Here is a 25,741-nt window from a genome sequence, read left to right as displayed (position 1 = left end):
TCCCATCTACCCCGATAACATTTGATTCCCTTGCCTAACAAGAATCTATCTACCCCCACCTTAAAATTATTCAATGACCCCGCCTCCACAACCTTCTGAGGCAGAGATTTCCAAAGTCGCACAACCCTCTGAGAGAAAAAGTTTCTTCTCATCTCTGTCCTAAAAGGGTAACCCCTAATTTTAAAACAATGTCCCCTAGTTCTGGACTCCCCCACAACAGGAAATATCCTTTCCACTTCCACCTTGTCAAGACTGTTCAGGATCTTATATACTTCAATCAAGTCTCCCTTCACTCTTCTAAACTCCAGTGAAAACAAACCCAGTCTGTTCATCCTTTCCTCATCAGACAACCCGCTCATTCCAGGTGTCAATCTAGTAGACCTCCTCTGAACCGCCTCCAACGCATTTACATCCTTCCTTAAATAAGGAGACCAAAACTGCAGACAATATTCGAGATTTAGTCTCACCAATGCCCTGTATAACTGAAGCATAACATCCTTACTTTTATTTTAAATTCCTCTCGTAATAAAGGATATCATTCCATTAGCCTTCTTTATTACTTGCTGTACCTGTATACTAACTTTCTGTGACTTTTCATTTGCAGTGGCTGGGAAGGGAGGAGAGGAGGAACAAAGTAGCCACTCCACCTAATCTGGACACTGCTATTTTGAGTTGCTATTTTTGTGGCACCTGGAGTGGATTTGGTGTACCCGCATCTTCATTCTTGTATTGGTCTATGCGTCGCTTTGCAGAGTGTGCTGTGGAATTAGTGAAGGAATCTTGCCCGGGCCTGCAAGAATGGGATCCAGATTGCTGGTTATTTTTCCAGCCTTAAGCGAAAGCCATGCATCATTTTCTCTAACTGACATGTCCCACACAGATACTTACTTCATATGTTTGTGAGTTCTTAAACATATCACGAGGATGTGTCTTCACACCACTCGTGCAAAATCTATGTTGCACATCACAGATGACCCTTAATTCCTCCCTTCCCTCCCAATATTCAAATTGTGTTTGACTCTCCCTTTTGTTTTCAGGGATGCTATCGTTACAAGTTCTGTCAACTCCGTGACAAGCTTCTTCTCTGGTTTTGTTGTCTTCTCCTTCTTGGGTTACATTTCAAAGCGGCATGGAGTGGCTCTGGAGGATGTGGCCACTGGAGGTGAGGTCACAGAGCTGATTTTGCCTACTCTGCACCTTCACTTATCATAATGTACACCAAATAGCTATGTGCAAAAAACTGCATGAGCCAGTGGAGTATAGCTTCAACATTTTCTTTGCAGGTGAAGCATCTTATAAAGTGAATCTGTGAGAAAATCTGCTTATGATTGAGGTCACAATTGACAGGTGATTAAGTCACAATATCAAATTCACCAATGTTTGTTTTAAGGAGGTCTATTCCTCAAACAATTGGAATGATTACAAACCATTTTCTCATTGCAAACTTGATTTTTCATGAAATTAGTAAAGCTCGATTCCTTTTTGTTTTCTTTTACAATTTGCTCTCATGAAGGTACTGACTTATACTGGGCTATAGCAGCATTACCCCAGACTAATCATCATGTGTGAGTCCATAGCCTATCAGTGTACTCTTTCACTGAGGAGAGTGAAACTGAAAACTGGGTGGAAAAGGGTGCCGAAGTTCAATGATTATTGACCCATTAGATCAGCCAAGATTGAATTTGTTTCCCTCCACCAGATTCTTAGCATATTTTTAATTGTTTTGTTGCTGAGGCTACAATACTATCAATGATGATCTGCCAATCACATGCTATGACACTGAGAACCTATGTACAAAGTGGCTGTACCCATGAGAAGTGGGACAAAATAGGACTTTACAAGTGCATGTGACAATCGCAGCATGCAGAAAATGCTGACACATGTAGTAGACTGCCATCCCCTTCCCATCTGAAGGGAATTCAGAATCCAGAATGGCTAGCATGAAGCTGGTTTTGGGCCCATAGTATAATTTGGGTTTATAGTATAACTTGTTCCGAAACCTGATGGTGTCTCATTCCATTTGAGCCTTACGCCTTCACAAAGCAGCACTGAAAACAGTCATGGAGAAGTCTGGTGCTTGCACTGTTCAATGTGGTGGGAGAAGATATGGAGACCAATCAGAAAACATAAGCAAGATTATTCTGAAGTTTGATGAGTGCAAAATAACTTTCATCTTGACAGTAAATGGTCCTTTCTTTCTAAACTGTGTTCCTAATTTGTTGGTGCTGGGGAATAGAATACTTTTCTATTTCACTCATTCAGGGTCAGCATCAAACACTCCCCAGCCAGAAAAAAATAAATCAGTTTCCTTGACCTTAATGGATCAAAAAGAGAGATTCTGTCTTCACTACATGCAGAAAAATTGTAAAGCTGTTCATAAAGTGTAATTATATTACATTAAGCACACAAGCAAAAAAGATTTGCTTGGGTCTGCACTGAGGTACGCTGATCACCTAGGCACCGTAAATATTAGAAAATCAGGCAGTTCAGATCACACACGTTTGACATCAAGGCAGTATTTGACCTGAGTGTGGCATCAAGGAGCCCTAGCCAAATTAAAGTCAATGGTAATCAGGGGGAAAACTCTCCACTGATTGGAGTCACAGCTAGTACAAAGGAAGATGGCTGTGGTTGTTGGAGGCCAAACATTGCTGCAGGAGTTCCTCAGGGTAGTGCCCTAGGACCAACCATCTTCAGCTGCTTCATGGGTGACCTTCCCTCCATCATAAGGTCAGAAGTGGAGATGTTCACTGATGATTGCACAGTGTTCAGTCCCAATCGCGACTCCTCAGATACTGAATCAGTCTGTATCCACATGCAGCATGATCTGGACAACATTCAGGCAAGTGACAAGTAACATTTGTGCCACACAAGTGCCAGGCAATAACCATCACCAACAAGAGAGAATCTAACCATCTTCCAGTGACATTCAAAAGCCCTACCATCGCTGAATCTCCCACCATCAACATCCTGGGGGTTACCGTAGATCAGAATCGTAACTGAAACGGCAATATAAATACCGTGGCTACAAGAGCAGGTTAGAGCTGGGAATTCTGCGGCAAGTAACTCACCTCCTGACTCCCCAAAGCCTGTCCACCATCTACAAGGCACAAGTCAGGAGTGTGATGGTATACTCTCCACTTGCCTGGATGAGTGCAGCTCCAACAACACTCAAGATGCTCGATACAATCCAGGACAAAGCAGCCCTCTTGATTGGCACCCCATCCACTATCTTAAACATTCACTCCCTCCACCACCGGCACACTGTGGCAGCAGTGAGTACCATATACAAGATGCACAGAAGGAACTCACCAAGCTTTGACAACACCTTCCAAACCCACGACCTCTACCACCTAGCTGGACAAGGGCAGCAGACACATGGGAACACCACCACCTGCAAGTTCCCCTACAAGTCACACATCATCCTGACTTGGAACTGTATGGCCGTTCCTTCACTGTTACTGGGTCAAAAACCTGGAACTCCCTTCCTAAAAACACTGTTGGTGTACCTACACCAGATGGTCTGCAGCAGTTCAAGAAGGCAGCTCATCCCCACCTTTTCAAGGGCAATTAGGGATGGGCAACAAATGCTGACCTTGCCAGTAAGTCACACTCACATCTCATGAAAGAATTATAAAAAACTGTGCGCCTCTTCCAATATTTGCTGCACCCAGGTGTTCCAGTGTTCCAGGACACAGACCCACAGACTCTTCTTGTAACATCTTCCTCAAATATATTTAATACTAATCCCAGCGGATCAATCCCAACTAAACCAATGTGGCATTTTCCAATTTCCTCTAGTAAATATCTCATTCAGACAGGCTACAAAGATGGTCTTCTGAGGTCAGTAAATGAGTGCCAAAGGAAAAGTAACTCTGTACTGTGGACACATGCTCGATCAGAATTTGTTTAAAACTGATTAAAGTTATTTCACATTGGTTTGCGGCCGTCTGTCAGGGAGTGTTTTTATCCCATCTTCCTAGATTAGATTCCAAGTCAAGTCCCACATGTAGAACATCAGCATGCACCAGCTAGTGCCTATGCAAAACAGCTTTAAAACTTACAAATGTAAATATACCTGTTTCAAGTTCCCTTAATTGGAAAACTACTTTATTTATATTTGCAGAAGCCGGATTGGTCTTCATCATTTACCCAGAAGCTATTGCCACTCTTCCTGGTTCATCAGTTTGGTCAGTCATCTTTTTCATCATGCTTCTGACACTGGGTCTTGACAGCGCAGTGAGTGCATTCAATGTTATATTTTGGAGATCAATGAAACAAATAGATTGTGATTTTTATTCTGTAATTACTATCTCTCTAATCCCCTCCCTCTCCTCGTAATTTCATCCAGCCCTACAACCCTCCAAGTTATCTGCACTCCTCCAATTCTGGCCTCTTGAGCATCTCCGATTTTAATTACTCCACCAATGGCAGTTGTGCCTTCAGCTGCCAAGGCCTTAACCTCTGGAATTTCCTCCCTAAACCTCTCCACCTCTTTTTCTCTCTTTCTTCCTTTAAGATGCTCTTTAAAACCTAGCTCTTTGATAAAGCATTTGATCATCTGCCCCCATCATTGAATCATAGCATGGTTACAACACAGAAAAAGGCTATTCAGCCCATTGTGCTTATGCTGGCTCTTTGCAAGAACACTCTGCCAGTTCTTTCCCTGTAGCCCTGCAAATTTTTATCTTCAGGTGCTTATCCAATTCCCTTTTGAAAGCTATGATTGAATATGCCTCCACCACACACTTGGGCAGTGCATTCCAAATCGTAACCACTTGCTGCGTAAAAAAATGCTTCCTCTTGTCATGGTTGCTTTTTTTGCCAATCATCTTAATTCGGTCTTCTCAACTTCTCAACCCTTCCTCCAATGGGAACAGTTTCTCCCTATCTACTCTGTCCAGACCTTTCATGATTTTGAATGCCTCCATCAAGTCTCCTCTCAACTTTCTCTTTTCTAAGGTGAACAATCCCAGGTTCTCCAATCTATCCACGTAACTGAAGTCCGACATCCATGGAACCATTTTCATAATACCTCCTTATGTGGCTCGGTGTCAAATTTTGTTTGATAACTCTCCTGTGAAGCAATTTGGGATGTTTTACTACATTAAAGCTGCTATATAAATACAAGCTGTTATTTTTATTAATCAATATGATGAAAGCATGCTTAGTAGTGGTACCAGTGCTAGGTCCTCAAAGCTTGCAGCCCTCTGTGACCTGCAGAACATATCAGAATCATATAATTCAACTAAATTTAAATCCTGTCGCCCATCATAAAATAATCAACCATGTTATCTACTGCAAATATTAATCTCACAGATATTCTCGAATAAGGGAAAAAGGCTTAGCCCAGAATTTCATAAGAGTTGCTCCCACTCCCCTTTCGTAATTTCGCCATATGTGTGGCAAAAGATTTGTCTGCTCCATTTCCCAAAGATTTTTATTCAAGACATTTTCGGGCTAATTTTCTGAATCCACGCTCCCAGAAAGGATTCGGGATTGCTGAAAGCTCATGTGAGAATTTCAGCTCCCTGGAAAATCATGGGCGGTGTATGTCTAAAATATGCAATGCCAGCATAAAATGACTACTTTCTTTTCTTATCTGAAGCATTAGCACAGATTTTGCACTAAGAATAATGAAGAATCTAGCAACATTCACCGTTACTAAAGAATAATTTGGACCGCATCTTTCAGCATCTGCACAAGCGCAGTTAAAAGTGGAAATCAGGCCATTGCTGTCTGATTTGCCCTGTTCCTCCACAAGCTTCACTACACTGGTATTTTGCTGAGAGACTTGGCATTCACACACATGTAACCATGTGAATTTGGGATACTTACTACAGGGTTAAAATTGGACTGCACTACATGGCCTCCTAATGGTGGAAAATCAGCTCCAAGTTGCATGTGCATAATTCCAACAGGAAGTGTGCGGGACACCACCTTGGTAAAGCAAACGTAATAACCACCGGCAGCATGCAGAGCAGGTAGATTATGATGTCATTCAGTGTGCAAAGCTAATTTGACGCCAGAGCTGCAATCTTTGAACACCAGGCTTCGGCCTATGGGCTGTCTTAACCTCGCACAGCTGAACATGACAATAAATGGTACGATAAACCTCTCAACATGCACTATTTAAAGGACTGTTTATGAACTGCTAACTGGTTAGTTGCTGGATTATTTCTTCTGGCTGCAAGTGCAATTGTTTGTGTTCCTGGAGCTTTCCTCTACTTGGCTAAAGTTTCAATAATCTACAGGGAGTGGTCTGAAGTACTTTGTTATTCATTTAAAAGCTTCTGCTGAAACAAGTTGCTTCTAGGCTTGGGTAACCTTCTTCTTGGAATTGAGCATAGCTGGCAGAAATAATAGAAACTGCACAGAGCTGAACAAACTGCTGGAAGAGAGAGGTAGAGGAGGAGTAACAGCAGGGCTTTCAGTAGAAGACCATATCCACACAAGGTCTTTGGGGAGCAATTTTATTACCTTAACTTCAGATAGGACCAAAGCTTGAAATGTCTTTGCTTCACTAAAAAAATCTGTCAACTGCTTGCAGCCACAACTGCAACCTCAAAGCAGGACCAGGACAGCACCACTTGTGGCTGTCAAGGTGATCGTGGCTCTTAGGTTTTATGCATTTGGTTCCTTCCAGGCTGCTGCTGGAGATATAAGCAACATCTCACAGTTTGCACTATGCTGCTGCATGATGGAGATCACTGAAGCTTTCTATACACAGGGCAGGAAAGATGTGTACAGTGGCACATTCACTTACATTCTGATGTATCATCCCAAACCCCTCACTCTGCCTTCTCAAGCCTACTCCAGCACATCAGTCCTCACACCAACTTAGCATGCTGAAGCACCCATCCCTCTCGATCTTCCTCACCTCCCCATCTATCCATCCACCACTGACACTCACCCTCATCTTTTTGCAATGCCAAGCCTCTCCTTCATAGTTATCCTCAAAAAATACTCTCCATCTACCCATTCAACACATGCCATTACTTCACTCAGAGGTCTCTTCTATCCCTCCTTGCAGGAGGACAGAGTACAAAACACGAGGGAGAGGCAGAGAACCAGAGGTGCCACTCCAGCCAACTGGCAGCTGCAGAGGAGGAGATGCTAGACATCAACAGAGTCCTCAGCATGCCTGGCCGTTGGAGATGGTGACCTCCCAGCCTCCTGGTGACATACACGAAAAGCTTAAGCACAAGTTCGATGACATGGAACGCAATGGCATCATCCATCGTGTGAAACATCACATAGACTGGTGCAGCTCAATTACGTGCGTACTAAAGAAGGATGGAGCAATTAGGGTATGTCTAGATCCAAGGCGTCTAAACGTCTCCCTAAAGTGATTCCCCCACAAGGTTCCAACAGTAGAGGAGTTGAATCCCAAGTTCACAGGAGCCAAATTCTTCTCCAATTTGGTTGCTCAACATGGATATTGGTCGGTAAGGAATCTCAGGAAATCACCATCTTCAGAACACCAATTGGAAGATATTGCTTCCAGAGACAACCCTTCGGCTTATCTGCCCGTCAAGATCTGTTTCAGCAGGGTATGGACAAAATTATAGAAAACGTGACTGCCCGCTCCCTCCCACCCAACTGCTCGCTGCTCTCTCCCACCCAACTGCTCGCTGCTCTCTCCCACCCAACTGCTCGCTGCTCCTTCCCACCCAACTGCTCGCTGCTCCTTCCCACCCAACTGCTCGCTGCTCCTTCCCACCCAACTGCTCGCTGCTCCTTCCCACCCAACTGCTCGCTGCTCTCTCCCACCCAACTGCTCGCTGCTCTCTCCCACCCAACTGCTCGCTGCTCTCTCCCACCCAACTGCTCGCTGCTCTCTCCCGCCCAACTACTCACTGCTCCCTCTTGCCCAACTGCTCACTGCTTGTCCTACCTAGAAACACTGTATATTCTAAAGAATCAGGAATTCTCTCTCTTAAGTGGAAGAGCTTGTATTGACCTTCATCTTATAAAGAAAGTGGAAGAAGATAAGCAACAGGAATCCAGGAGTCAATTCCAAAAAGAACTCCTGAAATTGTTTCAAAGGAAAATACTGCGGATGCTGGAAATCTGAAATAAAAATAGAAAGGGCTGGAAATCCTCAGCAGGTCTGGCAGTCTCTGTTGAGAGAGAAAAAGAATTAACGTTTCAGGTCTGTCACAGACAATGTTAACTCTGTTTCTCTTCACAGATACTGCCAGACCTGCTGAGTATTTCCAGCATTTTCTGTTTTTATTCCTGAAATTGTTTACTGGTCTTGGGAGACTGAAGACCGAATATAGTATTACTTTGTGAAAAGATGCTAAACCGGTATGTCTTTTCACACCAAAGAAGAGACCAATGAAGCAAGTCCAAAATCAACTAGAAGACATGACCAGGATGGGAGTCATCTCTCCTGTTACTGAACCTACAGAGTGGTGTTCGGGAATAGTTCCAGTTCCTAAACCTAACGGTGATCTTCGTATTTGTGTAGACTTAACTAAACTTTCTGCAAGAATCCATGCTGTGGCATGAGAAGTTGATCCGATGTCCTCAGTGGGCGAAAGCTTGGAAAAGTCATCCAATAGTACTGTCTTCACGAAGCTTGATGTGAGTAGTGGCTTTTGGCAAGTTCCATTGGATAAGAAGACAACCTTCATTAATCTGTTTGGAAGGTTTTGTTTTAATCGTCTACCATTCGGTACAACACCAGCACTGAAATATTCCAAAGAACTATGTTGAACATTCTACAGGGCCTTAAAGGTGTAAAATACCATATGGACAACATCTTAGTTCACGGTGAGTCCATTGAAGAATATGACCTGAGGGTTAGAGCAGTTTTGAATCGCCTACAAGACGAAGGCCTAACACTTAATTAGAAGTGTGAGCTTTCAAAAATGTCTATTCGTATTTTAGGACACAATGTGAGCAGCAACGGCATCATGGCAGACCCGCAAAAGATGAGAGCCATTAGTGAATTGCCACTTCCTACTTCTGTCCAAGATCTTCAATGATTCCTTGGCATGGTCAATCAGTTGGCTAAATTCTTACCTAATGTAGCACAAGTTACTGAGCCTTTGGAACAACTACAAAGGAAAGCTCAAGCATGGTTCTGGGATGCACATCAGGAACAAGCATTTCAAAGGATTAAGGAGATGCTGATTTCACTGGATATCCTAGCACATTATAACCCTTCACTTCCAACCACAATTGCAGCTGATGCTTCATCTACAGGGATAGGGACAGTATTTTTCCAAGAACAGCCAGATGGAAGGCGAAGACCAGTTTATTATGCATTGTCTGACACTGAGACAAGGTACGCCATCATTGAGAAAGAAGCTCTCGCAGTCACGTGGGCTTGTGAGAAGTTCTCAGATTATATTATCAGGTTGTCATAGAGACAGACCACAAACTCCTAGTATCCTTACTTGATGAAAAGGAACTCGCTAGGATGTCTCCGTGAATCTAAAGATTTCAGTTGAGGCTAATGAGGTTCACGTATGAAACAGTATACGTAAAGGGCAAGCAACAAATGACAGCAGATGCATTGTCCAGAGCTACAGTTGACCATCCTACACAACAGGATGTTAACTTTATTAATGAAATTGCATCATATTCTCAGTTCACTGCAACACAATGGCCGGCAAGTTCAAAAAAGCGCCAAGAAATTCGTCATGCTCAGATGCAAGATGAAGAATGCATCTATATCTGCCAATATTGCAAGCAAGGCTGGCCGCAGCAGTGTCCCAATGATAAGAGGATGAAAATCTTCTTCGAACACAGAAGACACTTTACTATAGTGGATGATTTGTTGGTATATGACAAGAGACTGGTGATTCCAGAATCAATCCAGGTAGATATCTTGGAGAAAATACACCAGGGACATTTGGGCATAACTAAATGTAGAGCACAGGCTCAGGGATCCATGTGGTGTCCGGGAATATGGAAAGATATAGAAGAAATTATTTCAAATTGTCTGGTATGTGCAGCGCACAGACAGGATCAGAGGGAACCCCTTATCTCGACCCAATTCCCAACCAGACCATGGGAACGTCTGCCGATGGATCTGTTCATATTTAATGGAAAATCCTACCCGATTGTCATTGACTACTTTTCAAGGTGGATCGAGATCAAGCGTTTGTACACAACGACAGCTGATGCAGTCATCCTAGTGTTACAAGAAACCTTTGCAACACATGGTATACCTGACCAGATAATGTCCAAAAATGGACCACAATTTGCAAATGACTACTTGACGCACTTTGCGGAAAACTGTGGATTTGTACATCTTACAAGTTCCCCTAGATATTGAGAATCTAATGGAGAAACTGAGCCAGGAGTCAGAACTATCAAAACACTGTTAAAGAAAAATCAAGATTTTCAAACAGCACTGCTACACTACAGAACTACTCCATTGCTTTGTGGATTAGCACCATCCGAACTGTTGATGGGAAGGAAGCTTAGAACACAACTTCCAATCCTACCAAAAAAGTTACAAGTCCAGGATTATCTGAGAATTCAAGACAGAGAAAAGTCTTACAAAAAGCAACAAGCCTATAATTATAATAGGAAATACTGTACCAGGAACTTACCCAAGTTGACAGAAGGACAAAAGGTATGGGTACGAGACCAAAGCAGAGAAAGAGTAATCGTCCAGAGATGAGAATCAACAGCGATCTTATTTAGTACATACTTCAGAAGGTACTATAAGAAGAAACAGGAGGAATCTTATTCCGAGTCATCAAAGATGTCAATCAGCCATACATTTGGACAAACCAGATGTTGAACCTGAAAGTCAGAAAGCACCGGATACTACAAACCTCAATTAAGGCCGTTCAAGTCAAGAAACAAGGGTTCAGAGAAAGACTACCAATCTTCCTCATCTGACAACAACACGATCAGGGAGAGTTGTGAAGCCTCCTGACAGATTGATCGTGATGTCAGAGACTTGGTGAGTGATGGAGTAGTATGTCAAATAAATATAAGTGAATGTAAAAATATATATATTTAGATAAAGACTTGGGGGAGATGTATTATAAGGGTCTGAAAGGGTTAATGTTGAGAAATTGTAAAGAGTCCCTCCTACCATGATGATGTAAGAGATCACATGTGAGAGAGACTTGAAGAGAGATGCAGTGTGGCTTCAGAGGAGTCACACAAACTGGTGTGAAGCTGTACATAGTTATAATGTCATAAAGGTTAATGGTCTAAGTACTCAAGACTAAGGAATCTCTCTAAGCTAGACTAAGTATTCTAAGGTGGCAGCATACCAACCAAGCATGTATCCTCCTCCTTCTCCTCCTCTTCTCTTGGATCATCTGAAGAGGTTGTGTGCTCTATGCCTTGTTCCTCCTGCAGGTCCAAACTTCACTGCTGGACAACGTTATGCAGAGCGCAGCACACCACCAACATTGTGGAGACCCTGGCTGCTGCATATTAAATGGCACCTCCAGATCTGTAAAGGCACCTGAAGCACACCTTCAGCATGTCGATGACTTGTTCAATGATACATGTGTCATCTGACAATCATTGTATCACTCGTGGTTGGGTTCAAATAAGCCACATCCACTGGCTCCCCCTCATCAACTCTACTAGTTACATCCTCGAAGAATTCTAGTAGATTTGTCAAGCATGATTTCCCTTTCATAAATCCATGCTGACTCTGTCCCATTCTACCACTGTTCTCTAAGTGCTCTGCTATAAAATCTTTGATAATGGACTCCAGAATTTTCCCCACTACCGACGTCAGGCTGACTGCTCTATAATTCCCTGCTTTCTCTCTACCTCCTTTTTTAAATAGTCGGGTTACATTAGCTACCCTCCAATATAAAGGAACTGTTCCAGAGTCTGTAGAATCTTGGAAGGTGACCGCCAATGCATCCACTATTTCTAGGGCCACTTTCTTAAGTACTTAAGGATGCATACCATCAGGCCCTGGGGATTTATCGGCCTTCAATCCCATAAATATCCCCAACACCATTTCTCTACTAATACTGATTTCCTTCAGTTCCTCTCTCTCACTAAGCCCTGTGTTCCCCAATATTTCTGGTTTGATATTTGTGTCCTCCTTTGTGAAGACACAAACAAAGTATACATTTAGTTAGTCTGCCATTTCTTTGTTCCCCATAATAAATTCCCCTGTTTCTAACTGTAAGACATTTGTCTTCACCAATCTTTTTCTCTTCACATACCTATAGAAACTTTTACAGTCAGTTTTTATGTTCCCCGCAAGCTTGCTCTCGTACTCTATCTTCCCCTTTTTAATCAATCCCTTGGCCCTCTTTTGCTGAATTCTAAACTGCTCCCAATCCTCAGGTCTGTTGTTTTTTCTGGTGAATTTATATGCGTCTTCCTTGGATCTAATGCTATCTCTAATTTCCCTTGTAAGCCATGGTTTGGCTACCTTTCCCGTTTTACTTTTGCGCCAGACAGGGATAAACAATTGATGCAGTTCATCCATGCGCTCTTTAAATGTTTGCCATTGCTTATCCTCTGTCATCCCTTTAAGTAACATTTCCCGATCCATCATGGCCAACTCACGCCTCATACCTTCGTAGTTTTCTTTACTAAGATTCAGGAACCTTGTCTCAGAATCAACTATGTCACTCTCCATCTTGATGAAGAATTCTGTCATATTATGGTCGCTCATCCCCAAGGGGTCTTGCACCACTAGATTGTCAATTATTCCTCTCTCATTACACAATACCCAGTCTAGGATGACCTGTTCTTTAGTTGGTTCCTCAACGTATTGGTCCAGAAAACCATCCACTCCAAGAATTCTTCCGCTATGGTATTGTGACTAATTTGATTTGCCCAATCTATATGCAAATTAAAATCACCCATAATTACAGATGTTCCTTTATCGCATGCATCTCAAATTTCCTGTTGAATGCCATTCCCAACATCACCACTGCAGTTTGGGGGTCTATATACAACCCCCACTAATGTTTTTTGCCCCTTAGTGTTTCTCAGCTCTATCCATCCAGATTCCACATCATCAGAGCTAATATCCTTCCTCACTATTGCATTAATTTTCTCTTTAACCAGCAATGCAACTCCACCGCCTTTTGCTTTTTGTCTGTCCTTCCTAAATACTGAATACCCCTGGATGTTCATTTGCCATCCTTGGTCACCTTCCAGCCATGTCTCCGTAATCCCGAGTATATCATACCCGTTTTCATCTATTTGCGTGATGTATTCATCCACTTTATTGTGAATGCTCTGCGCGTTAAGGCACAAAGCCTCAAGGCTTGTCTTTTTAACATTACTTGTCCCCTTCCCACTATTTTTCACTGTGGCCCTGTTTGATTCTGGCCCTTGATTTCTCTGTCTATCACTTTTCTTTTTCCCTTTACTGTCTTTTGTTCTTGTCTTTGAACCTCCCTCCTCTGACTCCTTGCAAAGGTTCTCATCCCCCTGCCATTTTAGTTTAAACCCTCCCCAACCACTCCAGCAAATACTCCCCCTAGGACATCAGTCCCTGTCCTGCCCAGGTATAACCCGTCCAGTTTGTACTGGTCCCACCTCCCCCAGAACCGGTCCCAATGTCCCAGGAATCTAAAACCTTCCCCCTCACACCATCTCTTCAGCCACATATTCATCCGATATATCTTGCTATTTCTACTCTGACTAGCACGTGGCACTGGTAGTAATCCTGAGATCACTACCTTTGAGGTCCTACTTTTCAACTTACTTCCTAGCTCCCTATATTCTGCTTTTAGATTAGATTATAGATTAGAGATTAGAGATACAGCACTGAAACAGGCCCTTCGGCCCACCGAGTCTGTGCCTAACATCAACCACCCATTTATACTAATCCTACACTAATCCCATATTCCTACCAAACATCCCCACCTGTCCCTATATTTCCCTACCACCTACCTATACTAGTGACAATTTATAATGGCCAATTTACCTATCAACCTGCAAGTCTTTTGACTTGTGGGAGGAAACCGGAGCACCCGGAGAAAACCCACGCAGACACAGGGAGAACTTGCAAACTCCACACAGGCAGTACCCGGAATCGAACCCGGGTCCCTGGAGCTGTGAGGCTGCGGTGCTAACCACTGCGCCACTGTGCCTCATTTTTTTTTTTACCTAGGTCGTTTGTACTAATGTGTACCACGACCACTGGCTGTTCATCCCCCTCCTTCAGAATGTCCTGTAACTGCTCTGAGACATCCTTGACCCTAGCACCAGGGAGGCAACATACCATCCTGGCAACAGTTCAACTTAATAGAGGGTTTGCTTTTCAAGAGCAGAGATTCTTCAAAGAGAGGCAACAGTTGTCTGGATTTTCTTCTGATTTCCTGGCAGGTTCATAAACAAACTCCAACTGCCTCTTTTAGACCCGAAACCAGCTGGCTTTTAACAGTTCAAAATGAAACCTGTTTTTTCCAGGCAAATCTTACGATAGTCGTAAATCCTGTCTTATCACAACACAACACCCCTGCTATGTTTAATTGAAATCATGTACCTTCCAGTTAAAAACTTGTTTACTGGTCAACCTTTTGTTGAGCTTCCTTTTAAAAAACCCCACAAAATTCAACCATCTCCAGATGATTTGATGTCCATGAAATTCTTTTCAGTTTTTAAAAGTATAGATTCTCAATTTTGAACAAAAAATGGAAACCCACATAACAATAGGCATCCTGTGAATTCTTATGTTCCTATGATCCTATGAACTGTTTGATCAGATGGAATTGAGCAATAGAAATACTTTCAGATTAAGTCCCTGTATCTTCTGTTTACTGGGTAAGACTATGAGAGACATAACAGGAAAAAATCAAGATTAATTGCTTCAGCAAGAACTACCAAAATCTTTAATTGTCTCCCTTCAGCTCTTCACTTTGATTTTCCTTTGGTTTCTCTCGTCTTTGTTTTCATTCTTCAACTTTTTTCATTTTCACAGCTTTTTGGAAGTGGTGAACTGGGGAAACTGCAAGTCATTGAAGAGGGCAGGGCCTGAGCCGTGTCATAGTCATATTTACGCATTTGGAAGTGGATCTGGGTGGCAGCCATAAATACACGTTGGGCTGCAACAATTTTATTAGCAATATAGGTTTCCTGCTACTTCACTTTAAACCAATCAGGGTGACTTGTCCGTGACTACAGCAAACCACTATGGGTACAGGTTATAAGTTGGTTATAAATGTAGCAGATTTATTATGTAATTTATATTCAGTGCAAAGAAGTAATACTTAACAAAGACACAGTCTGTTCCTCAGAACCTTGGCAGTAGTCCTGGCAGGGAGGCATGGACTCTCTTTCTCTTGCTGTGTTCTGTCGACTGAAGATTCTCTTCTTTTTTCCTCTGGATTTTTTGTTTTGTTTCTTCTGTTCAATAGTTGTTCTTTTATTCCCTTTTTGGGCATCAGACCACCTTGTAGTTTGCCCAATGATTGGTCCAGGTCCTGTGATGTCAGTTACTACCCTACTCTAATTGGGCCTTAATTGAAAAAACATTTTACCAATAATTGAGATAAAAACCTCTAAAGAGTTCTATTCATTATGGTTGTTATCTCTTTGGACAGTATGAATATGTGCAGAAATTGATTCTCTTTTAGCAAAGTTAAGAATGTTATCAGGGTCATAATACTTTTTCTGCTGACTTTAGAGTCAAAGAGAGATACAGCACTGAAACAGGCCTTTCGGCCCAACGAGTCCACACTGACCAGCAACCACCCATTTATGCTAATCCTACATTAATCCCATTTTTCCTTCTCACATCCCCATCTTCCTTCAATTCTCCTACCACCTACCTACACTAGGGGCAACTTTTTTTTTTGTTTTTACAATGGCCAATTTACTTATCAACCCGCAAGTCTTTGGCATGTGGGAGGAAACCCATGCAGTCACAGGGAGAACTTGCAAACTCCGCACAGGCAGTACCCAGAACCAAACGTGGGTTACTGGAGCTGCGAGGCTGCGATGCTAACTACTGTGCCACTGTGCCGTCCTTTGTGTTACAGTGACTTCCAAAGTCCTACTGATATTGAAATTCTTACAAGCTTAAGACTTAGTTTTTAAGCTTAATACTTTTAAATTAAAGCCCATTCTTTCTAGCATGATTCTTAATTCATTGATTACAACTTAATCAAGGTCCATTGCTTCATAATCATTGTTTTCTTGACGGGTCATTGTTTTCTTGACTTAATACATTAATTTGATGAATACAGCTACTGATACAAGACGCAAGAATTACTTCTTTGCTCATGTACTAGTATTAGATGGCTTACTTGATCTTGTTAAGTTATTACAGAGTATACAGTGTGAAAATGGTCAAGTTAAGCTAAAATCTAGCTCCCAAACCTACTTACAGCAAATAAATAAAATATATATAATAATCATTAGTGGTGCATGGAAAATGCCATGTTATGCCATACGCTTTCTAACTGTCTGTTCTTCTTGTGCCTACAGATGGGTGGCATGGAATCAGTCATCACAGGGCTGATTGATGAATTCAAACTCCTGCGTAACCACAGAGAGATCTTCACGCTCTTCATCATTGCAATTACCTTTCTGGTGTCTCTCTTCTGTGTAACTAACGTAGGTCACTTTTAATGAATCATTTTCAAAATATGGGTTTACTGGAGCTCCTCAGGTGGTAAACATACAATGTATTGATTAGGAAAATTGACTCTGAAAGTATTAGAAGAATGGGACAGTTTAGTTGTGGCCCTAAACTTTACCTGATGATGAAAGTGATCAGTTTCATTCTTGGCTCAAAATTGGAATTTCTTTTTGTCTTGCAATGTTGTTCATTCCATGAAATATGCCACTGTATATTCCGCTGTCACCTCTCTTGGAATGTTTTTATTTCCAGGGTGGCATCTATGTGTTTACTTTACTTGACAAGTTTGCAGCAGAGACATCCATTTTGTTCGGAGTGCTTATCGAAACCATTGGAGTCTCCTGGTTTTATGGTAAGTTAATGTTGAGTTGGACAAACAGCTTTCTCTTTAACCGAGACACCTGAAATTCTTGTCAATTAGTTTAATTTTAGTTTAATAATGTAAGTATTACAATGTAGGGTGGTTGTGATTTATTGGCAGCTACCTGTCATTCTTTGTTAAACATGAGTCTGACAACACACTACTAGGCTAAAGATCATTTAGTTGTCAGCATAGTGGAAGAACAGCAAGTCACAGATGACGTTTTCCATAAGGAACCCTCTTCAATAAGAATAATGCCTCTTTTTCTGCAGTCTTTTCAAGGACAGCCGGTTAGGAGCCCCTATATCATTGGATTATCACAGCTGTGGTTGCTGAACAAGCAATATAGAACAATATAGACAGAAAGTCCTCATCAGGGAACTCCTCTTTGCTGACGATGCTGCATTAACATCCCACACGGAAGACTGTCTGCAGAGACTCATCAACAGAATTGCGGCTGCCTGCAACTAATTTGGCCTAAACATCAGCCTCAAGAAAACGAACATCATGGGACAGGACGTCAGAAATGCTCCATCCATCAATATCAGTGACCAGGCTCTGGAAGTGGTTCAAGAGTTCACCTACCTAGGCTCAACTATCACCAGTAACCTGTCTCTCGATGCAGAAATCAACAAGCGCATGGGAAAGGCTTCCACTGCTATGTCCAGACTGGCCAAGAGAGTGTGGGAAAATGGCGCACTGACATGGAACACAAAAGTCAGAGTGTTTCAAGCCTGTGTTCTCAGTACCTTGCTCTAAGGCAGCGAGGCCTGGACAATGTATGTCAGCCAAGAGCGATGTCTCAACTCATTCCATCTTTGCTGCCTCCGGAGAATCCTTGGCATCAGGTGTCAGGACCATATCTCCAACGCAGAAGTCCTCGAGGTGGCCAACATCCCCAGCATATACGCCCTACTGAGCCAGCGGCGCTTGAGATGGCTTGGCCATGTGAGCCGCATGGAAGATTGCAGGATCCCCAAGGACGCATTGCACAGTGAACCTGTCACTGGTATCAGACCCACTGGCTGTCCATGTGTCCGCTTTAAAGACTTCTGCAAACGCGACATGAAGTCCTGTGACATTGATCACAAGTCGTGGGAGTCAGTTGCCAGTAATCGCCAGAGCTGGCGGACAGCTCTAAAGGTGGGGCTAAAGTGTGGCGAGTTGAAGAGAATTAGCAGTTGGCAGGAAAAGAGACAGAAGTGTAAGGAGAGAGCCAACTGTGTAACAGCCCCGACAACCAATTTTATCTGCAGCGCCTGTGGAAGAGTCTGTCACTCTAGAATTGGCCTTTATAACCACTCTAGGCGCTGCTCCACAAACCACTGACCACCTCTAGGCGCTTACCCATTGTCTCTTGAGGAAAGGAGGCCAAATAAAGAAAGGTCAGCAAGTGGGTTGAGCAATTTACCATCTCCAATTGCACAATCCATGGATTCTTACAGCCAGTGGCAGACAGATAATCACATTGTGTGCAGTTTGTACACGGAATGGCTTGATGGCCTGAATGGATTCCTTGTTCTATACTTTCTAATATACTTATTGGAATTAGCTGTCAGCCTCTCAGAGAAAAAATGAGGTGCCAACCATGTGAAGCTATATGACAGGACTGCATGCATGGCAAAGAGCTGAAACAGAAAGCTATAGACACAGCTAAGTGATCCCAAAACCAACGGATCAGAACTAAGTTCTTCACTCCTGCCACATCCAGTCGTGAATGTTGGTGGACAATGAAACAACTAACAGGAGGAGAAGGCTCCATGAACATCCCCATCCTCAATGTTGGCAGAGCCCTGCACGTGAGTGCAAACCATATGGCTAAAGTGTTTTCAACCATCTTCAGCCAGGAGTACCAATTGGATGATCCATTTCGGCCTCCTCCTGAGGTCCCGACACCAGTCTTCAGCCAATTTGATTCAGTCCACAAGATATCAAGAAATAACTGAGTGCACTGGTGCAGTAAAGGCTATGGGCCCCACCAACATCTTGGCTAGAGGCACTCTAGTGCCAAAGACTTGTGTTCCAGAACTAGTCACACCTCTAGCCACGCTGTTCCAGTATAACTACAACACTGTCATTGTTCTGTGCTGTTGTTGTATTTTGTAGTGTAACAGGGACAGTCTGGAGAAAGTCTCAGACTCAGGAAAAGGTCAACTAAAAACTGTTCATTATTTACATAATACTATATATGAGCTCATTAAGCCTCCTAAGCTAGCATCCTTCGTGCAGCTCTTTCCTTCTGTCCAGCCTAATCGTATGTGACACTCACTGATTTCAGCATTAACCCTTTACATCCTTATACTACAGTCAAGCCCAGCTATGCCCAGTCCACAAAAAGCAGGGCAAATCGAATCCAGCCAATTAAATCAACATCAACAATAACTTGTATTTATAAAGCACCTTTAACATTATAAAACAGCCGTTCCAGCAGTCTCATCTCAATCATCAGCAAAGTGATGGAATTTGTCATCAAAATGCTATCAAATGGCATTTACTCAGAATAGCCTGATCACCGATGCTCAGTTTGAGTTCCATCACGACCATAACCTTGGTCCAAAAATGGACAAAAGAACTGAATTTCAGAGGTGAGAGTGAGAGCAACTGCCCTTGAAATCAAGGCAGCATTTGATTGAGTGTGACATCAAGGAGCCCTAGTAAAATTGAAGTTAATTGAAATCGGGGAAACCTCTCCACTAGCTGCAGTTGTAACAGGCATAAAGGAAGATCATGCTGGTTGTTGGAGACCAACCATCTCAGGCCCAGGACATTGCTGCAGGAGTTCCTCAGGGTAGTGTCCTAGGCCCAACCAGCTTCAGCTACTTTATCAATGACCTTCCCTCCATCATAAGGTCAGAAGTGGGGATATTCGCTGATGATTGCACAATGTTCAGTACCATTCACAACTCCTCAGATACTGAAGCAGTTTGTATCTGCATTAAGCAAGACCTGGACAACATTCAGGTTGGGCTGATAAGTGGCAAGCAACATTCACACCACACAAGTGATAGTTAATGAGCAACTCCAACAAGACAGAATCTAACCATCTCCTCTTGACATTCAACAGGATTACCATCACTGAATCTCCTACCATCAATATCCTGGACACTTTGCTGCAGGAGATCTTCACATCACTTAGGTTTGGAGGTGATGCAGGTCTGGTTAGTGATCAGGGACAGGAGGTTGTGGCTGCAAGTCAGGCAGGTAAGGGATCCCCTGGTGCAGTGCTGGAGGAAAGTCAGCCTTTGCGTTTATCCAACAGGTTCTTGCTGCCTGTGTGAATGAGGGCAATTTCTGCACAGTGGATGAACAAACTGTCCCTGGTGCCATAATGCAGGAGACCTTTAAAGTGAGGCGAGTGAAAAGTAATGTGGTAGTGGTAGGAGACAGTATAGGCAGGGAGATAGATGCTGTTTATTGCAGCCGTGAACAGGACTTCTGAAGGTTGTGTTGCCTATTTAGTGCCAGGATTCAGGACACATTTCCTACCAGCTAAAGAAGAACTTGGAGAGGAAGGCAGAGGAATCAGTTATTGTGATCCATGTTGGGACCAACAACATTGGGAAGAGTAGGAAAGAGGTCCAGTTTGGAGATGGGCAGGAATTGGGAGCTAAATTAGAGAACATGACCTCAAGGATCTCTGGATTATTACCTGAGCTACGAGCAAATTTGTGTAGAGCTAAGTTGATTCGGGAGCTGAACACATCGCTGAAGGAGTGATGTGGGACATTGGCATGAGTTTTGGGACAGGAAGGAACTGTACCTTTGCAACAGGCTCTACCTGAATTGAGCTGGAGCCAGTGTCTGAGCAGAAAGGATGGTGGTCACAAGGACTTTAAATTAGTAAATTGGGGAAGGGCTCAGGTGGAAAAGTGTAGATAATAGCTTAAAAATAAACAAAAGGAAAGAGAGTAGATTAACAGTCAGAAATTATGCTTTCGGCACCATGGTAAAGGGAAAACTAAAAGATGTAAAGTAATTAAGCCAGGAGAGAGAAATAATAAATGTAAAACATTAGAGCAGAATGACAGGTTAGAGTGAGTGCCCAGGTACAAAGGCACAGAGTATAATGAACAAATTGATTGAATTGCATGAGCAAATTCAGCTTGGAGGGTACAACATGGTAGCCATTACTGAGACATGGCTGCAAGATGGCCAGGACCAGGAACTAAATATACCAGGTTGTAAGATCTACAGGAAAGATGGGGAAAATGGTAGAAGGGGAGCTGTAGCCTTCATGATAAGAGAGGTAAGAGAGGATATAACGACAGGTAAGCAGGCAGTGGAGACTTAATGGATAGAATTAAGAAATAGAAAAAGATTGAAGACTGTAAGTGGGAGTTGTGTATAGGCTCACTGATAGAAGCTGAGAAGTGGTAGATTGTGTAAATGCAAAAATTAGACAAACATGTAGGAAAAGCAGAGTGGCTTTAATGGGTGATTTTAACTTTTGGATAAACAGACTAGCGCATGTCAGAATGGTAGTGAATTTCTTGAGTGTGTCCAGGATATTTTTCGACAGCAGTGTGGTCTAGAACCAACAAGGGGACAGGCCATATTAGATATAGTAATGAGCTATGAGCCAGATTTAGGTAACAGTCTAACAGTGTGTGAAGATTTAACCAGTAGTGATCATAATATAATTATGTTCAACATAGTGTTTGAAAGGGAGAAACATGAAACAGCTATTAAGATTCTAGATCTGGTTAACCAGTTTATACCCCTAAGGGGCAAGAGCTCTACTTACAAAAATAAGACAGCCATAGACAACAACATAAAACCAAGCAAAAAAGCGTTAAAAAAAAGCACTGATACTGTCAAATGGGAAAGAAACAAAGAACAGCAAAGGGTGACAAAACCGATTGGAAGAGCTACAAAAAGGGAGTAGGAAAGGAAACTCACAAGGGATATCACAATCAGCACAGTGGGGTGGTGCAGTGGTTAGCACTGCAGCCTCACAGCTCCCGTGACCCGGGTTCGGTTCTGGGTACTGCCTGTGTGGGGTTTACAAGTTCTGCCTGTGACTGCATGGGTTTCCGCCAGGTGCTCTGGTTTCCTCCCACAGCCAAAGACTTGCAGGTTGATAGGTAAATTGGCCATTGTAAATTGCCCCTAGTGTAGGTAGGTGGTAGGAGAATTGAGGGAAGGTGGAGATATGGTAGGGAATATGGGATTAATGTAGGATTAGTATAAATGGGTGGTTGATGGTCGGCACAGACTCGGTGGGCCGAAGGGCCTGTTTCAGTGCTGTATCTCTCTAAGCATAAAAATTGCTTTGCAATTATATTAGGAAAAAGAGTGTGGCAAAGAACAATTGAGGTCCCTTGGAAACTAATAACAGTGATATTGTCAATGAAAATAAGGAAATGGCAGACATATTGAGTAATTAATTTGCATCAGTGTTTACATTTGAGGAAGAAGTCAGCATTAAGGAAACTAATATTGAATCAGGGACAGGAGCTCTCCAAAGTTAACATAAGCAAAATAACAGCAATGAAGAAAATAATAGCACGAAAGAGTGACAAACCTCCAGGACCAGATGGTTTCCATCCCAGGGTTTTAAAGGAAGGATATGAGAACATTGCAGATGCCTAACTATAATCTTCCAAAGTTCTCTCGATTTGGGAACTGTTCCTTTAGATTGGGCGGCACAGTGGCGCAGTGGTTAGCACCGCAGCCTCACAGCTCCAGCGACCCAGTTTCGCTTCTGGGTACTGCCTGTGTGGAGTTTGCAAGTTCTCCCTGTGTCTGCGTGGGTTTCCTCCGGGTGCTCCGGTTTCCTCCCACCTCCAAAAGACTTGCAGGTTGATAGGTAAATTGGCCATTGTAAATTGCCCCTAGTGTAGGTAGGTGGTAGGAGAATAATGGGGATGTGGTAGAGAATATGGGGTTAGTGTAGGGTTAGTATAAATGGGTGGTTGATGGTCGGCACAGACTCGGTGGGCCGAAGGGCCTGTTTCAGTGCTGTATCTCTAAATAAATTTTTAAAAAATTGGAAAATTGCGCATGTCACTATTTAACAAAGGTGAGAGAGGGAAATGAGGGAAACAGCTGTTGTTGGGAAATTATTAGAGTCTATAATTAAGGATAGGGTGCTGAATATCTTTAAAACCTTCAGCTGATTAGAGAGAGCCAGAGCATGGATTTATAAAGGGTAGTCTAAAAATTAGAACCAGACCTTTCAGAGTGAACACTACCATAAAAGCAAAATACTGTGCATGCTGGAAATTTAAAATAAAAACAGAAAATGCTGGAAAAGCTCAGCAAGTCTGGCAGCATCTGTGGAGAGAGAAGCAAAGTTAACGTTGGGAAAAGTTAGAGGTGTAATCGGTTTTAAGTAAGTGAAAGAAGGGAGAATGGAAAAAGAACAAAAGGAAAGCTCTGTGATAGAGTGGGTAGCAGGAGAGATTAAGTGACAAAAAGGTTGATGGTGTCAGGCCAAAGGAAATCGTAAATGGGACAAGTAAAGAAACAAATGTTGTCTCCAGAGGAGGCGTGACTGTCAGGGTCCTGAATAGCTACTATATGAAAGCAAAAAAAAAGAGAAAAAAACAAAACTAGCTAAGAAAAGGGAAACAAAATGGGGACAGAGGTTTGATCTGAAATTGTTGAACTCTATGTTGAGTCTGGAAGGCTGTAAGGTGCCTAAACAAAAGAGAGGTGCTGGTCCTCAAGTATACATTGAGCTTCATTGGAACACAGCAGGAGGCCAAGGCCGAAAAGGTCAGAGTGGGAGCAAGATGGAGAATTCAAATGACAGGCGATTTGAAGTTCAGGGTCATGCTTGCAAACTGAACGAAGGCGTTCTGCAAAGCAGTCACTTAAAGTCTGTTTGTTCGCCCCAATATGGTGGAGTGAAATTAGGAAACATTTCTACACACAAAGGGTGGCAGAAGTTTGGAACTCTGTTCCACAAATAGGAATTGATGATAGATCAATTGTTAATTTTAAATCTGAGATTGATGGTTTTTTGTTTATCAAAGGTATTAAGGGGATATGGGGCAAAGGCGGGTACATGGAGTTAGGTCGCAGATCAGCCATGATCTCATTGAATGGCTGTAGAGGCTAGAGAAGCTAAATGGCCTGCTCCTGTTCCTAATTTCCCATGATCCTATTGGATTCACCATTGAACAGAAATTTCATTGGACCAGCCACATAAACTCTGTGGCTACACTTGCAGATCAGTAGCTAGGTATTCTGCAGTGAGTGACTCACCTCCTGACTCCCCAGAACCTTTCACCAACTACAAGGCACAAGTTACAAGTGTGATGGAATACTCTTCACTTACCTGGATGAGTGCAGTTCCAACACTCAAGACGCTTACCATTCAGGATAAAGTACCCCACTTGATTGACACCCCTTCCACCACCCTAAGCATTCACTCTCTCCATCACTGGCACACCATGGCTGCAAGCATGTAACATTCACAAGATGCATTGCAGAAACTCATCAACAGCATCTTCAACAGCATCTTCGAAACCAAAAGCCTCTACTGCCCAGAAGAATAAAAGCAGCAGGCGCATGGGAACATCAACACCTGCAATTTCCCCTCCAACTCACATACCATCCTCACTTGGAAATATATTGCTGTTCCTTCATCATTGCTGGGACTAAACCCTGAAACTCCCTACCTGACAGAATGGTGGGTCAACCTACAACACACAAAATATTGCAGTTCAAAAAGGTGGCTCACCATCTTCTCAAGGGCAATTAGGGATGGGCAATAAATGCTGGCCTTGCCAGTGACACTCACATTCCATGACTGAATAAAAAAAACACCTTCCAATATGGCAGATAGATGCAAGGGCCAGTGATGACTTCTCTTGCTGCCCTGTAGCTATGTGTTCTTGAATGAATCTTCAGGGAAATTATGGGGGAAGGCTGGAAGCAACCCATTCTTTGCCAGTACCTGTAGTGGCCACAGATACACCACACAACTCTCAGGTAAAGTCCCAGAAATCACAGAGCAATGTAAAGTAGGCGGATTACAAGGGTCTCCATATTATTTTCCTCTCCTTTGCACCTGGGTACTAAGCATTCGCCAGCTACAATGCAGAGGAATATCGGGGCAACTATGTCTACAGGATGCATTTACCAGGTTTAACAGTAAGACATGCATTTGTCATAGTACATATCTATGCTTAATATTTTAGCCAGTATGTACTGGACAAATTTTAATGTGAGAGTCTTAACACCTTTTTATATTGCGTTCCTATAAAAACTATGGTATCTTCACTGCTTTCCTTCCTCAGCCTCTGCTCCCAGCATCTTCTCAACCTTGGAGATTTCACTGCCATCTTAATTCATCATGTTCTTTCTCCTCTGGTTCACTGCCCTCCTATCCTCCCTTAATCTCTCCCTCCATGTAAACTCCCCAAACTATATTCATGGCCACCGCCTTGTCTTCGCCATCTCACGTGACCTCGCTACTCGCATTGCATCAATCACAGATAAGGCCATTTCTGATTATTTCCTCACATTGCTCTCCACTTGTATCCTTCTTCCCTCCCAAACTTACCTCCTTGTATCTGCCCCAGAAAAACTCTCTCCCAGTTCACTTACAGCTGCACTTCCAAAATTCCCAACTGTCTAGCCTTTGGCCCTATGATCACCATGACATTTCTGCAACTACTGATTCGCTCAACCACACCCTCATCTCCACTTTGCATGCCATAGTCCCCAGTGAACTATTACTCTTTCACACTGACCTCGCTATCAAGTCCAAATGATGCAGGCTTGAACAGATGTGGCAGGCAACTAGCTTCGTCATTCACTGCCAGATCTGATTTGACCACATAGAACATTAACTGGTCCTGCTTTCGTCTGCC

At 42.8% G+C, this 25,741-nt stretch overlaps 1 protein-coding gene across 1 annotated transcript in view; it reads left to right on the top strand.

Annotated features, from left to right (window-relative positions):
- slc6a3 (solute carrier family 6 member 3) overlaps positions 1 to 25,741 on the top strand; it is a 128,957-nt gene that overhangs the window by 66,084 nt on the left and 37,132 nt on the right. Inside the window, exons 7-10 of the mRNA XM_068050467.1 lie at positions 1,038 to 1,162; positions 4,127 to 4,239; positions 16,402 to 16,530; positions 16,808 to 16,907. Of these exons, the coding sequence (XP_067906568.1) occupies positions 1,038 to 1,162; positions 4,127 to 4,239; positions 16,402 to 16,530; positions 16,808 to 16,907 (467 nt within the window). The remainder of the gene's footprint in view (positions 1 to 1,037; positions 1,163 to 4,126; positions 4,240 to 16,401; positions 16,531 to 16,807; positions 16,908 to 25,741) is intronic.

Source organism: Heterodontus francisci, chromosome 2 (assembly GCF_036365525.1).
Source record: "Heterodontus francisci isolate sHetFra1 chromosome 2, sHetFra1.hap1, whole genome shotgun sequence".
Taxonomy (NCBI): domain Eukaryota; kingdom Metazoa; phylum Chordata; class Chondrichthyes; order Heterodontiformes; family Heterodontidae; genus Heterodontus; species Heterodontus francisci.
This window is presented reverse-complemented; position numbering and strand designations above follow the sequence as displayed.